Raw genomic sequence first — 13977 nt, 5'->3', positions numbered from 1 at the left:
ACTAATGCAAGGGAGGAACTGAAAGAAATCAGTATCTCTAAGGACATGGTCTTGGGGAAATTGATGGGATTGAAGGCAGATAAATCCCAAGGGCCTGATAATCTACATCCTAGGGTACTCAAGGAAGTGGCCATTCAGATAGCAGATGCTTTAAGAATTATTTTCCAGAACTCGATAGACTCAGGATCAGTACCCATGGATTGGAGGGTAGCTAATGTTACCCCACTATTTAAAAAGGGGGGTAGAGAAAAAGCGGGGAATTATCGGCCTGTGAGCCTTACATCAGTAGTGGGCAAAATGATGGAATCCATTATTAAGGATGTAATAGCGGAGCATATGACTAGCAGAGAAGGGATCGGACGGAGTCAACATGGATTTACAAAAGGTAAATCGTGCTTGACAAATCTATTGGAATTCTTTGAGATGGTGACAGGTAAAAATAGATGGGGGAGAGTCAGTGGATGTGGTGTACCTGGACTTCCAAAAGGCTTTCAATAAGGTCCCGCATAAACGACTGGCTTCCAAAATCAAGGCTCATGGGATTGGGGGCAAAGTATTGATGTGGATTGAGAACTGGCTGGCAGGTAGAAGACAGAGAGTTGGGATAAATGGCTCGTTTTCTGAGTGGCAGGCGGTGACCAGTGGGGAACCACAGGGATCTGTACTGGGACCCCAGCTGTTCACAATTTACATTAATGATCTGGATGAGGGGATTGGATGTAATATCTCCAAATTTGCAGATGACACTAAGCTAGGAGGGGTTGTGTGCACGGAAGAGGGGGTCAGGAAGCTCCAGTGTGATTTGGATAAATTGAGGGACTGGGCAGATACATGGCAAATGCACTACAATGTGGATAAATGTGAGGTTATCCACTTTGGTAATACAAACCGGAGGGCAGATTACTATTTGAATGGCAATAGATTAAGAGATGGGGAAGTGCAGAGAGACCTAGGGGTACGTACACCAGTCTCTGAAGGTGAGCATGCAGGTACAGCAGGCGGTTAAAAAGGCAAATGGTATGTTAGCCTTCATATCAAGAGGGTTTGAGTATAGGAACAAGGATACCTTACTGCAGGTGAGACCACACCTGGAGTATTGTGTGCAGTTTTGGTCACCTTATCTAAGGAAGGATGTTCTTGCAATGGAGGGAGTGCAGAGGCGATTCACCAGGCTGATACCTGGAATGGCAGGAATGACTTATGAGGAAAGATTGCGCAAATTGGGATTCTACTCCCTGGAGTTTAGAAGACTGAGAGGGGATCTCATAGAGACATATAAAATTCTGGCAGGACTGGACAGAATGGATGCAGATGGGATGTTTCCAATGATGGGAAAATCCAGAACCCGGGGCCATGGTTTTTGGATAATAGGCAAACCATTTAGGACCGAGATGAGGAGGAATTTCTATACCCAGAGGGTGGTGTATCTGTGGAATTCATTGCCACAGAGGGCAGTGGAGGCAGGTTCATTAAATATATTTAAGAGGGAATTAGATATATTTATTCAGTATAAGGGTATTAAAGGTTACGGAGAGAAGGCGGGGATGAGGTACTGAACTTTAAAATCAGCCATGATCTCGTTGAATGGCAGAACAGGCTCGAAGGGTCGAATGACCTACTCCTGCTCCTATCTTCTATGTTTCTATGAGACAAACTTCCTACAGGCATTTTCGATAAACGTACCAACCCCGCACAACTACCTCAACTACACTTCTTCACATCCAGTCTCCTGTGAGGATTCTTTTCCTTACCCTCAATTCCACCATTTCTGTCCCATCTGCTCCTAAGATGAGGTCTTCTATTCCAAATCATCGGAGATGTCCTTCTTCAAAAAATGCAGCTTCATTTCTACCATCAACTCAACCCTTACCTGCATCTCCTCCCATTTCCTGCACATCTGCCCTGGTCCCCCTGCCCCTAGACATAACAAGAACAGGATTCCCCTTGACTTCACCTACCGCTCCACCAGTCTCCACATCCAATATATGAACTTTTGCAATTTCCATCAATTACATCATGATCCCACCATCGGACTCATTCTCCCCTCTCTGGTTTCCTCAGGGACTTGTCCCTCCATGACTCCCTCATCCACTCATCCCTTCCTACTATCGCCTCTTGGCAACTTCCCCTGGGACCACAGGAAGTGCGATACTTCCAACACCTCCTCCCTAACCACCTTTTGGGACCCAATTGGTCCTTCCAAGTGATGCAACACTTCATGTGTATCTGCAGGAGTCATCTACTGCATCCGGTACTCCCTTTGTGGCCTTCTCTGCATCAGAGAGACTGGACACAGACTGGATCGCTTCGCTGAGCACCTTCACTCTGTCCGCATCAATGACAGGGGTCTCCCTGTTGCAAACCATTTCAATTCGATGCCCCATCCCCACACCAAGAAGTCAGTCTGTGGCCTTATACTCTGTCAAGTCAGAGTTGCACATAAATAGGAGGAGCAACACCTACCGTAATATTCCATCTAGGCACTCCCCAACTGGATAGCATTAACATCAACATCTCCAACTTCTGCTACACCACTCCCCATTCTCCATTTCTTCCTTATCCCTCTTGTCTCCTTTTGTCTAGCTCTCTTCCCCTTTCGCTCTCTATTCATAGACCTATCCCACCCTCCCTCTGTTTTCTCCCCTGCCCTCTCTCCCTTATCCACCTATTATCTTTTGCCTGTGGGCTTATGCTCCTCCCTCTGTTCCTCACCATTTTATTCAGGCGCCTGCCAACATTTTTCTCATTCCTTGATGATGGGCTCAATCCTGAAAATTTGGTTATGTATCTTTATTTTTTGATAACTAAAGTACTCTGATCTGCTGAGTTTCTCCAGCATTGTCATTTTACTCCTATAATTTTAAATCGGAGTCATTGCAAGACAGGGAGCTGTTGTACATCAAAAGTGTTGGAGAGCGTTATGATATTGACAGCAAAGTTTTGGTTGTACTCAAGGTTCTGCAAGATGCAAGGTGAGCATTGAAAAAATGAAGTCTAGAAGCAACAAAACATGAGCGTTTCTGAAGAAGAGCAGAAAGTCATCGTAGGAAGAATTAGGCTATCTTATGGAGTTGTTTATGGTGAGGTTTTTGTCTTAAGATCATAAAACGTCGAGGTTGCAAATGGTCCGATTCAACTGAGAGAGCTGCTCGTGATGGAAACACTAGCTTCCAATTTTGGTTCTCATTGTTGTAGAGTGACAAATCAGAAACAATTCACAGCTGCGAAGAAGCGACGAATAGCACTGATTATTATCTGTATACAGGTAGAAACGTGTTTTAGGAAGAGAATCGTTGAAAGAAAATGGGCAAATAAGAAACAGTGGACGAAAGATTAATCCTTAAGAGTTCTAGGAAAGTACATGAATCAGGAGAAATGTTGGTGTGGTTATCTGTGATGAAGGCTGTATCAAAAATGAGAACCATAGCTTGCCATAATCACAATAAATACCAGCACAAGTACTTCTCATTTGCCAGCTCACTCACTAAAATGTCCTGTTTTATTTTGTGAGGAGGTGCAAGGGTAGCACCAGGCACCACACAATGACTTATGTCTTTAAAAATACAGAACTCTTATTGCCTTACATTTGATAAATCCCAAGGACAGAATAGAATAGATGACTAAAAGCTTTACAGAAAAAAATGTGAATTTCTCAACGGGTCAATGGAGGAGAGATGGAAATGTAGTTCTGGTTGGGTCAGGTAAAGTATTATTCATTCTTTAGTCCAACCAAAGAAGATGTCTTAAGTTAGTTGAGATCAGAATTAATTGTAATCTCCTAAAATGACATAATCATAACCTAAATGTGTCTTGAGACAACCCACATTTCTCTAAATCAGTACACTCTACCTGGCAATATCGTTTTGCCAAAGGATCATTGACCTGAAACATTTGCTGATATTTTCTTCGCTCTTATGCTGCCTAGCCTGGTAAATGTTTTCAGCAATTTTGTTTTTTGTTTAATCATAATATGTAATTCCCCACCTCAATCTCATCTTTCCCTCCATTAAGAAGTTGATGATTCCAGTCTGCAACTTCATAAAGACTAAAAGCCTGAAGGTACCTCAATTAAATCATTTATTGGATAAGACTGCTTTGTTTTGCCTCATTTAAAGCAATTTCACCACTTCCATTAGCAATTCTTGGACAGCAATGGGTGACTTAAGAACAAATCTTTTTTGTAGCTTCCATCTTCACAGCCCAAACATTCAATGTAATAAATCTTTGGGAATTCCAATACTTCGACCACAAGAACGTAAGTATATGGAATAGCCCAATCAGTCTTCAAAACAGCTCTTCCATTCAATAAACATTTTTATGCCACGTTCCTGCCTTATCACCATACACTTGCTTCCTTTAATTTTCAGAAATCTGTTGATTACAGTTTAGAACATAATTGCTGACCTGAGTTTCCACAATTCTCTGGTATAAAAAGTTTCAAATTTCAGTCCTAAGTGATTTTTCTTTACTATAACCCCTTTTACTGAACTCCTCAGCTAGAGGAAATACCCTCTCCATATCCACATCAATAAGGCCTCTTTAAGAATTTCTTAAGACTTCAATTTAGTCATCACTCATTCTTCTAAACTCTACAGAACAATCCCCTAACCCACTTAAATGATAGACCCAATATTACAGGAAACATAAAGGCTAATCTTCCTCTACACTAACTATTTTTTTTGGTAGAGACCAAAACTGTACACAGAACTCCAGAGATGATCTCAGCAAGACCGTATAATCATTGCATTAAGACTTGGTTATTAAGTATTCAAGTTGACTTGAAGTAAGAACACACATACTATTAGTTTCCAAATTATCAATTACACTTGCATGTTAGCATTCTGTGATTAGTACACAAGAAAGGCAAGGCCTCCTTCATTCTGAAAATTAAAGAAAACTAGCATATGGTAAGGCAGAAAAATAACATAAAAACATGTTGAATGCAAGAGGAGTTTTGAAGACTGATTGGCCTACACCTGTTTCTACTTCTGTTTTGTGGGTGACACCTTGCAATTCCCAATGATTTAATACATTGAACATCAGAATTTCTTAATCTTTATCTACATTGTACTCCAACTACAATTTCCTTAGCTTGCATATTTCCAAATTAAAGATTTTTTGTATCCTCGTCACTCAATGCATTATCTCTTCGATTTATATCAACAGCAAATTTGCAAATATTATACTTAGTTTCTCCAGCCAAAAGATAAAGAATGTGAATAGTTGTCAGGGAAGCATGGTGTCACACCGCACCACTCATTGCCTGCCAATCTAAGGATTAATTTATTTTATAGTTGACAAAAATGAGCAAAACTCACAGATGATCCCAAGGAAAGTTGCTCCAAAAATGTAATAGGTTCCAGATTACTCACCTCCACTATTCATAAATTTTGAACTTATCCAGGAACAAGTAGCCAATCAATTAAAAAAAATGATCACACACAGTAAAGCAGGAAATAAAACTATATATCATTCAATCCTAACATTAGCACATATGAGTTCTGAAATATCGTGAAGAGGATGTTCAAAAATAATTTCATTTCTTTTAAATTTTATCTTGATGACCAACTTCATAATTGTAAAATTTCATTTTTAAAGGAAAGCGATAGCGTACATCAAATAAAATTGTTTAGAAGGCTACTCAAGAGCCAAAACATCTGTATCAACAGTATTTATTGCAAAAAGAGTATGATAATGGTTGTGGTTCAAGTGAACTAATTAATTATTTATGGCATGCTTCAACGAAGAATGCAACTTCATACAGCAGGGAACTACTGATAGCAATGCAGATTTTAAAAATATGTTGTTGTTTTGAACATATGAATAGTGTTATTGTACAATTGCATCTTCCAGGCCATTAAATAATCAGTACATGGGCTTGAAGATTAAGGAAAAATAAAATTCTGCACATAACAGGCCCCCTTCATAAATTCCTGAGAGGAATTAATTTATCAATAGGATAAGTTCTATTTGTCCTATTCCATAGGTTCACGGATAGCACAAAACTATTACAGTACCAATGACCTGTGTTCAAATCCAGTGCTGACTGGAGGAATTTATATGTTCTTCCCATGTCTGGGTGCTCTGGTTTCCTCTCACCCTTCAAAAATTATATTGGGGTTGAAGGTTAATTGGATGGCGTGGGCTTGTAGGCCAGAAGGGCCTGTTACTGAAATGTATATCTAAATTTAAAACTTTAAAAATTTAAAATGTAATTTTCCCATAACAAAATAATCCTGCATTAAATTTCAATTGCATACATTTCAATTTGCAACTGGTGTTTTACTAAGTTTGCACAGTAAGTCTCAATGTTGGTACATCTCCATGATCAGAATAAGTGATAGGGGTTTATCAGTTTGGAAGAAGGAAGAAAATCTGAGGACAAATAAAGAGGAACTTTGAGAGTGCGGGTTCTTGGTGGAAAAAGTTTTTGAAAGGCACTTTGATCCCACCCTTCAAAAACATACAGGGATTTAGGTACATTTGTAGGGCATATGCAGATGAACCAAAAAAAATGAAGAGAACTGAAAGAGGAAAAATTTGTGCCAGAAGAAGACAAAGGGATAGTAGAGACTGGGTAGAGGCAAATGGGACCACAAGCAGAAGGAATGGAAGAAGGAGGATTAGAGAAAAAGAGAAATCCCAAAGGGTTATTGATAATCAATCACTTAGTACATTATAGACTGAAAATGTTAAGTGCTGAAATAGAAAAGGATTCAAGTGAAATGTCAGTAAAATAGATGGGGATGAGCATCAGCCCATAACTTTATGTAATGGTGACACAGGGTCATTGGACTGTATGGCTTGCCCAATTTGTTCTGCTGTTTTGTTATTTGTGTCTCAGAAAATGAATTTTTAGAAAATCATAACTGATTACATATCACATTTGATGAGGCTTTAGATTACTTTTGTGTTTTTTTCATAATTACCTGACTGCCTCTTACTAGTGTACTTACCATGCAGTTCATTGCAAAGTGATTGTGTTGTGTCTGAAGTTCCACTGCATGTTGATGAGTAGCTCCAATCTCTGTGTAGCTATTCAAAAAAAGTCCTTTGTTGTGGGAGATCCAATCAAACATCTACAATGAAAATAAATGTATTAAACACACTCAATCTCAATCATCTTTATGCAACAACTCATTATGATTGAATTGGAGGTAAAACACAGGATTCTGTTGACACCGTGGTTAAGTGAAAAAAACACACAAATGCTGGAGAAACTCAACAGGTCAAACAGTGCCTTTAAGTAGCAAAGGTAAAGGAACATCACCAATGTTTCGGGCTTGAGCCCTTCATCAAGGTGAGGGGGTACATGATAGATGTCCGACCATCTCTCATGTACCCCCTCACCTTGATGAAGGCCTCAAGCCCAAAACGATGGTGATGTTCCTTTACCTTTGCTACTTAAAGACACTGTTTGACCTGTTAAATTTCTCCAGCATTTGTGTTTTTTTCATTATGATTGAATTGATTATTTAATTTAATTGCACATCAATAATAAAAAATAAAAGAAGTATGGTGTGCAAGACATCAATTGGTCTAAACACCAACTACTCCTCCTGTCAGCTTTACTTTGTCCTTAAAAATAATTTGTTTGAATAGTAACATCCAGTTACTCAATGAATTGGGAGGCGTCATGTGGTATTAGTTTCCATGCTTCCCCTATAATAAAAAAAACCCAGCAGAATCATTTGAAAGTTTAAAAAAAAACACCTCATGCACTCTGTTTTCCCAAAATAGAATGAAATAATTTGTGGTAAGATGGCTTCGTTAAATTAATGTGAAAACTATGTACAATAAACACATGCAGAACATTCACTATATAAAACAATTACAAAAAAGAAAGTTAATACTGCAAATGCCAACAAGAACATCTGCTGCTATACTTATCTGTTAGGTAATAAGTGTAATAATATCTCACCAAAGCCTTCGACACCGTGAGCAGGAAAGGGATTTGGCAAATACTAGAGCGCCTCGGATGCCTCCCAAAGTTCCTCAACATGGTTATCCAACTGCACGAAAACCAACAAGGTCGGGCCAGATACAGCAATGAGCTCTCTGAACCCTTCTCCATTAACAATGGCGTGAAGCAAGGCTGCGTTCTCGCACCAACCCTCTTTTTAACCTTCTTCAGCATGATGCTGAAACAAGCCATGAAAGACCTCAACAATGAAGACGCTGTTTACATCCGGTACCGCACGGATGGCAGTCTCTTCAATCTGAGGCGCCTGCAAGCTCACACCAAGACATAAGAGCAACTTGTCCATGAACTACTCTTTGCAGACGATGCCGCTTTAGTTGCCCATTCAGAGCCAGCTCTTCAGCGCTTGATGTCCTGTTTTGCGGAAACTGCCAAAATGTTTGGCTTGGAAGTCAGCCTGAAGAAAACTGAGGTCCTCCATCAGCCAGCTCCCCACCATGACTACCAGTCGCCCCACATCTCCATCGGGCACACAAAACTCAAAACGGTCAACCAGTTTACCTATCTCAGCTGCACCATTTCATCGGATGCAAGGATCGACAACAAGATAGACAACAGACTCGCCAAGGCAAATAGCGCCTTTGGAAGACTACATAAAAGAGTCTGGAAAAACAACCAACTGAAAAACCTCACAAAGATAAGCGTATACAGAGCCGTTGTCATACCCACACTCCTGTTCGGCTCCAAATCATGGGTCCTCTACCGGCATCACCTACGGCTCCTAGAACGCTTCCACCAGCGTTGTCTCCGCTCCATCCTCAACATTCATTGGGGCGACTTCATCATCAACATCGAAGTACTCGAGATGGCAGAGACCGACAGCATCGAATCCACGCTGCTGAAGATCCAACTACGCTGGGTAGGTCACGTCTCCAGATTGGAGGACCATCGCCTTCCCAAGATCGTGTTATATGGCGAGCTCTCCACTGGCCACCGTGACAGAGGTGCACCAAAGAAAAGGTACAAGGACTGCCTAAAGAAATCTCTTGGTGCCTGCCACATTGACCACCGCCAGTGGGCTGATATCGCCTCCAACCGTGCATCTTGGCGCCTCACAGTTCGGCGGGCAGCAACCTCCTTTGAAGAAGACTGCAGAGCCCACCTCACTGACAAAAGACAAAGGAGGAAAAACCCAACACCCAACCAACCAATTTTCCCTTGCTACCGCTGCAACCGTGCCTGCCTGTCCCTCATTGGACTTGTCGGCCACAAACGAGCCTGCAGCTGACGTGGACATTACCCCTCCATAAATCTTCGTCCGTGAAGCCAAGCCAAAGAAGAAAGACAGCAAAATAGCAATATTTTAGAGAAAATCTTTCAGAAACAAATAATGATTCATTTTGGAAAGCCAAATAATGGGAGGACATATGTACTAAGAATCGAGGGAGCAACCATCATCTTAGTGGACTGAGTCAGAGTGGTAAGTTTTGGCTCAACAGGCTTCTGCAAGGACAGGTAAGAGGTGAGAAATAGTAGGAGTTGAAGTCAGAAAGTGCACCTCTTTATGAACAAAAAGAATTCAGCAGGTAGGTACAGGTAAAGGCAGGTTTTATACATCATATTTTGTTCCTCTAGTCATAAACAGTGGGAATGGCAGACCAGACAGGGGAATGCTCCTCTTGCAGAATGTGAGCTGTCAGAGAAGCCAGCAGAATCCCTGGTGATTTCATCTGTGAGAAGTGCATCCAGCTGCAGCTCCTGATAAGCCGAGGTAAGGAATTAGAGCTGGAGTTGGATGAACTCTGGATCATTTGGGAGGCAGACAGGACAGAGTTACAGAAACACTATCACACCCAGGAGGCAGGAGGATAGTAGATGGGTGACAGTCAGGAGAGGGAGAGGGAAAGGGAACAGGCAGGAAATGCAGGGCACCCCTGTGGCCATTCCCATCAATAACAAGTATACCACTTTGGATACTTTGGGGGGTTGATTTACAATGACAAGCCATGGTGAACAGGTCTCTGTCATGGAGCCTGGTCCTGTGGCTAAGAAGGGAAGGGTGGTGAGCTGTAGCGATAGGGGATTCCATAGTTGGGGACAGATAAGAGGTTCTGAGAAAGAGATTGAGTATCCCAAATGGTTTGTTGCTTTTCAGGAGGGAGGGTGAGCAGCCTGATATCATGATCCATCTTGGGACCAATGACATGGGTAGGAGAAGTGCGGAGGTCCTGCAAGGAGAGTTCAGGGAGTTGGACGCTAGGTTGAAGGACAGAACCTTCAAGATTGTGATCTCAGGATTGCTACTCATGCCACATGCACATGAGGTTAGAAATGGAAGGATAATGAAACTTAAAACATGACTGAAGACATGGTGCAGGAGGGAGGGCTTCATGATTCTGGATCATTGGGCTCTCTTCCGGAGAAAGTGGGACCTGTTCTGATGGGACAGTTTACATCTGAACTGGAGGGGGACTAATATCCTTGTGGGAATGTATGCTAGTGTTGCTCCAGTGGGTTTAAACTATATTTGCAGGGGGGTGGGAACCACAGTGCCAGACAGTTAGAGGAGTGGAGGAGGGAAGAGATGATGTGAAAATTGCATGCACCATTAGAAGTCAACAGATTGTACATGGTGGAAATTTTCTAAAGTGGATCTATTTCAATGCAAGGAGTATTGTAGGAAAGGTAGACAAGCTTAGATTGGCATGTGGAATTATGACATTGTGGCTATTAATGAAACTTGGTTGCAGGAGGGGCAGGACAAGCAGCTGGGTTTCTGTTACTTTAGATGTGATAGAACTGAGGGGGGAATGAAAGGGGGGTAAATGGCATTGCTTGATAGGGAAAATATCACAACTGTGCTCAGGCACGATGACCCTAACCCTAACCCTAATGTGTGGCTTATCTACTGAGGCTATATGTGTGGAGCTGAGGGATGGGTAAGGTATGACCATGGGGTTGTATAATAGACCACTCAATAGTCAATGAGAATTGGAGGAGCAAACCTATAGAGAGATAGCAAGCAGTTGCAGGTTGTTATAGTGGGGAGGGGTGGGGGAGAATTATAATTTTCCACATATCATCTGAGACTCCCATATTGTAAGAGGAAAGATTTCTAAATCAATATTTAGAAGTACCAACTAGAAATAATGCAATACTGGATCTCCTTTTAGAGAATGAGCTAGGACAGGTGACAGAGTAGGGGTACGTTTTGGGTCCAGTGATCATGATACTATTAGTTGCAAATTAATTATGGAGGATAGGTCTAGGCCTTGGGTTGAGATTCTAAACTGGAGAATGGCTCATTTTGAGAAAATGAGATAAGATCTGGAATGCATGGTTTGGGATAAGTTGTTTTCAGGCAAGGATGTGTGAGGTAAGTGGAGGACTTTCAAAGGTGAAATTTTGAGAGTACAGAGTTTGTACGCTCCTGTCAGGATTAAAAGGAAGAGTTAGCTAGAGCTCTTAAAGATAGCAGAGTCAAGGGATAAGGGAGAAAGGCAGGTTTGGGGTACTGATTATGGATGATCAGCCATGAATGGAGGTGCTGGCCTGAAGGGCCGAATGGCTTGCTCTTGCACCTATTGTCTATTGAAACCTTGCTTTTTGAGGGATATTGAGGATCTGGTTTAGAAGAAGAGAGAGGTGAATAGCAGATATAGGCAACATGAAGCAAATGAGGTACTTGACCCACATAAAAAATGCAAGAAAAACCTCAAGAAAGAAATCAGGAGGCTAAAAGAAGACACAAGGTGGCTTTGGCAGACAATGTGAAGGAAAATCCTAAGGGTTTCTACAGGTATATTAAGAGCAAAAGTATAGTAATGGACAAAATTACTTCCCTTGAAGATCAGAATGGTAAACTTTGTATGGAGGCAAAAGAGATGGAGGAGATCTTAAATTTTTTTAAATCAATATCTATTCAGGAAACAGGCACAGAGTTGTTGGAAGGAAAATAAGCAGTGAGGTCATGGAACCTATACAGATTAAAGAGGAGGAAGTGCTTGCTGCCTTAAAGCAGATAAGGGTGGATAAATCCCTAGGGCTTGGCAAGATATGCTCTTGGACATTGAGGGAGGCTAATGTAAATTGAATCAGCAAGTTTGCTATTGACATAAAGATTGGAGGCCTTGTGGACAGTGAAGAAAGTTTTCAAAGCTTGCAGAGGGATCTGGACCAGCTGGAAAAATGGCAGATGGAATTTAATCCAGACAAGTGTGCGGTGTTGCATTTTGTAAGAACTAACAAAGCACATACATGGTGAATGGTAGAGCACTGAGGAGTATGAAAGAACAAAGGGAGCTGGGAATACAGTAAATAATTCCCTGAAAGTGGCATCACAGGTGGATAGGGTTATAAAGAGCGCTTTTGGCATATTGGCCTTCATAACTCAAAGTATTGAGTATAGGAGCTGGGATGTTATGGTGAAGTTGTGCAAGACATTGGTGAGGCCAAATTTGGAGTATTGTGTGCAGTTTTGGTCACCTAACTACAAGAAAGATATCAATAAGATAGAAAGAAGGCAGAGAAGAGTTAATAGGATGTTGCATTTGTACCCCCTCTGCAACTGGATCCTTGACTTTCTCATCAGAAGACCACAGTCAGTACAAATTTGAAAGTAAATTGCAAAAAAAAATAAAATTGGTACCTTCCCTAGTGGTTAGTTCACCAATCAGGCAATATGCAATCTCAAGCAACCAGAAAATTCACTCATCCAGCATCTAACAATCCTCACAAGTACCGGAAACCAGGGTTTTACTATAATTGCTTCCTTTTCTGGATCGATTTCAAAATAAATAATGATGGTTTTTTATTTCAAACCTTGGACTCCTTTTGTGATGTAAATCTCATAGACACCCTTTATTAATTTTTAATTTTAATCTGAGTTTTGAAAGGTAATTACATAGCAAAAACACTCCACAATAAGAACCCTACAGGATGATGACTATGGCAGTAGAGCAGTGAGGGGCTAAACAGCTGAGGGACCCACACAGTATGTGGGCGATGCAGTCGAGGGACCAGTGTGGACTACGGGCTGCTGGAGTCTGGCTCATGGAACCACGTAATTCGAGCTGGGATTCGAGAGGGTGCTGAGGACAAGAAGGGCTCTCAAAGGGCCTCAGGTGCTGCAAGCTTCCTTGTTGGATCTGGAGATCAGGTTGCCAATGGATCAAACAGGAGTCTGTACGGCTGCAGAGGCTGAGTGAGCAGTGGAAGCTAATCTACAGATACTCAGTGGCTCTGAGGGAATTCCTGTTGCTTCTCTTTCTCTAGCACTGTAAGGGTCACTGGGCGACAATGATTCTGACTCTTTGTCTGCCTTATGGCAGGTCATTAGGACAGGATTCAGAAAACACTCTTTGTTCAAAGTAAGATAGATGCGTGGATTTTTCTCCCACACATTCAATAGGTTTTGGTGATACTTTTAAACCTGAGGAGTTAATTTTGCTACACAACACTATCAAATATTCAGAGCTGAGGTGATGGACAGAGTAAAGATGTCATGATATTCCTTAATGGCAGAACAAGCTCAATTGAGTGAATTATCCACTACTAATCCTATGAATACTAAACTGAGAGAATTCTTTATAACACTGGTCATTATTTATTTTCACAATGCAATCTCTCCTGGTTTTAAATTTTACAAATTAAGGGAAAAAATGTAATAGCTAGTGTAATGGACCAAGATTCAGGACATACCATTATAATTTATCATTTATATTGATTTGTAAGTGAATACTTTTAATATAAAAAATGCTCAAAACTTTAAAAACGGTATTTCTTTCATCATGTATGCATTAATTTCAGACTTTTACCTCTATCCTTCAATTCTATTACAGAGGATATCTTTTAGTATGCAGGGGTCTAGTTTTAATGAGAATAAGATATCTGAGCAACTTCTCAACTATACAACCTAATGTGTGGTTAAGAAGTAAGGAAGTAACTAAAGAAATTGATGAAGGTAGGGCTGTAGATGTGGTGTATACAGATTTTAGAAAGGCATTTGACAAGATCCCCCATGGTAGACTTTCTGAATGAGTCTACCATTGAAGATC

General features: G+C 41.1%; 1 protein-coding gene across 9 annotated transcripts in view; it reads right to left on the bottom strand.

Annotated features, from left to right (window-relative positions):
- The window catches only part of LOC138751657 (triple functional domain protein), a 470729-nt gene that overhangs the window by 278039 nt on the left and 178713 nt on the right, over window positions 1–13977 (bottom strand). For all 9 annotated transcript variants that reach the window (XR_011350109.1, XM_069914229.1, XM_069914228.1 and 6 more), the window contains one exon: window positions 6957–7079. Coding sequence is in view for 8 of the 9 variants with exons in the window: in XM_069914229.1 (XP_069770330.1) it covers window positions 6957–7079 (123 nt within the window). In the remaining variant the exon portion in view is untranslated. The remainder of the gene's footprint in view (window positions 1–6956; window positions 7080–13977) is intronic.

Source organism: Narcine bancroftii, chromosome 1, assembly GCF_036971445.1.
Source record: "Narcine bancroftii isolate sNarBan1 chromosome 1, sNarBan1.hap1, whole genome shotgun sequence".
NCBI lineage: Eukaryota > Metazoa > Chordata > Chondrichthyes > Torpediniformes > Narcinidae > Narcine > Narcine bancroftii.
The sequence above is the reverse complement of the archived record's forward strand: the minus strand, read 5'-3'. Positions and strand labels throughout refer to the sequence as shown.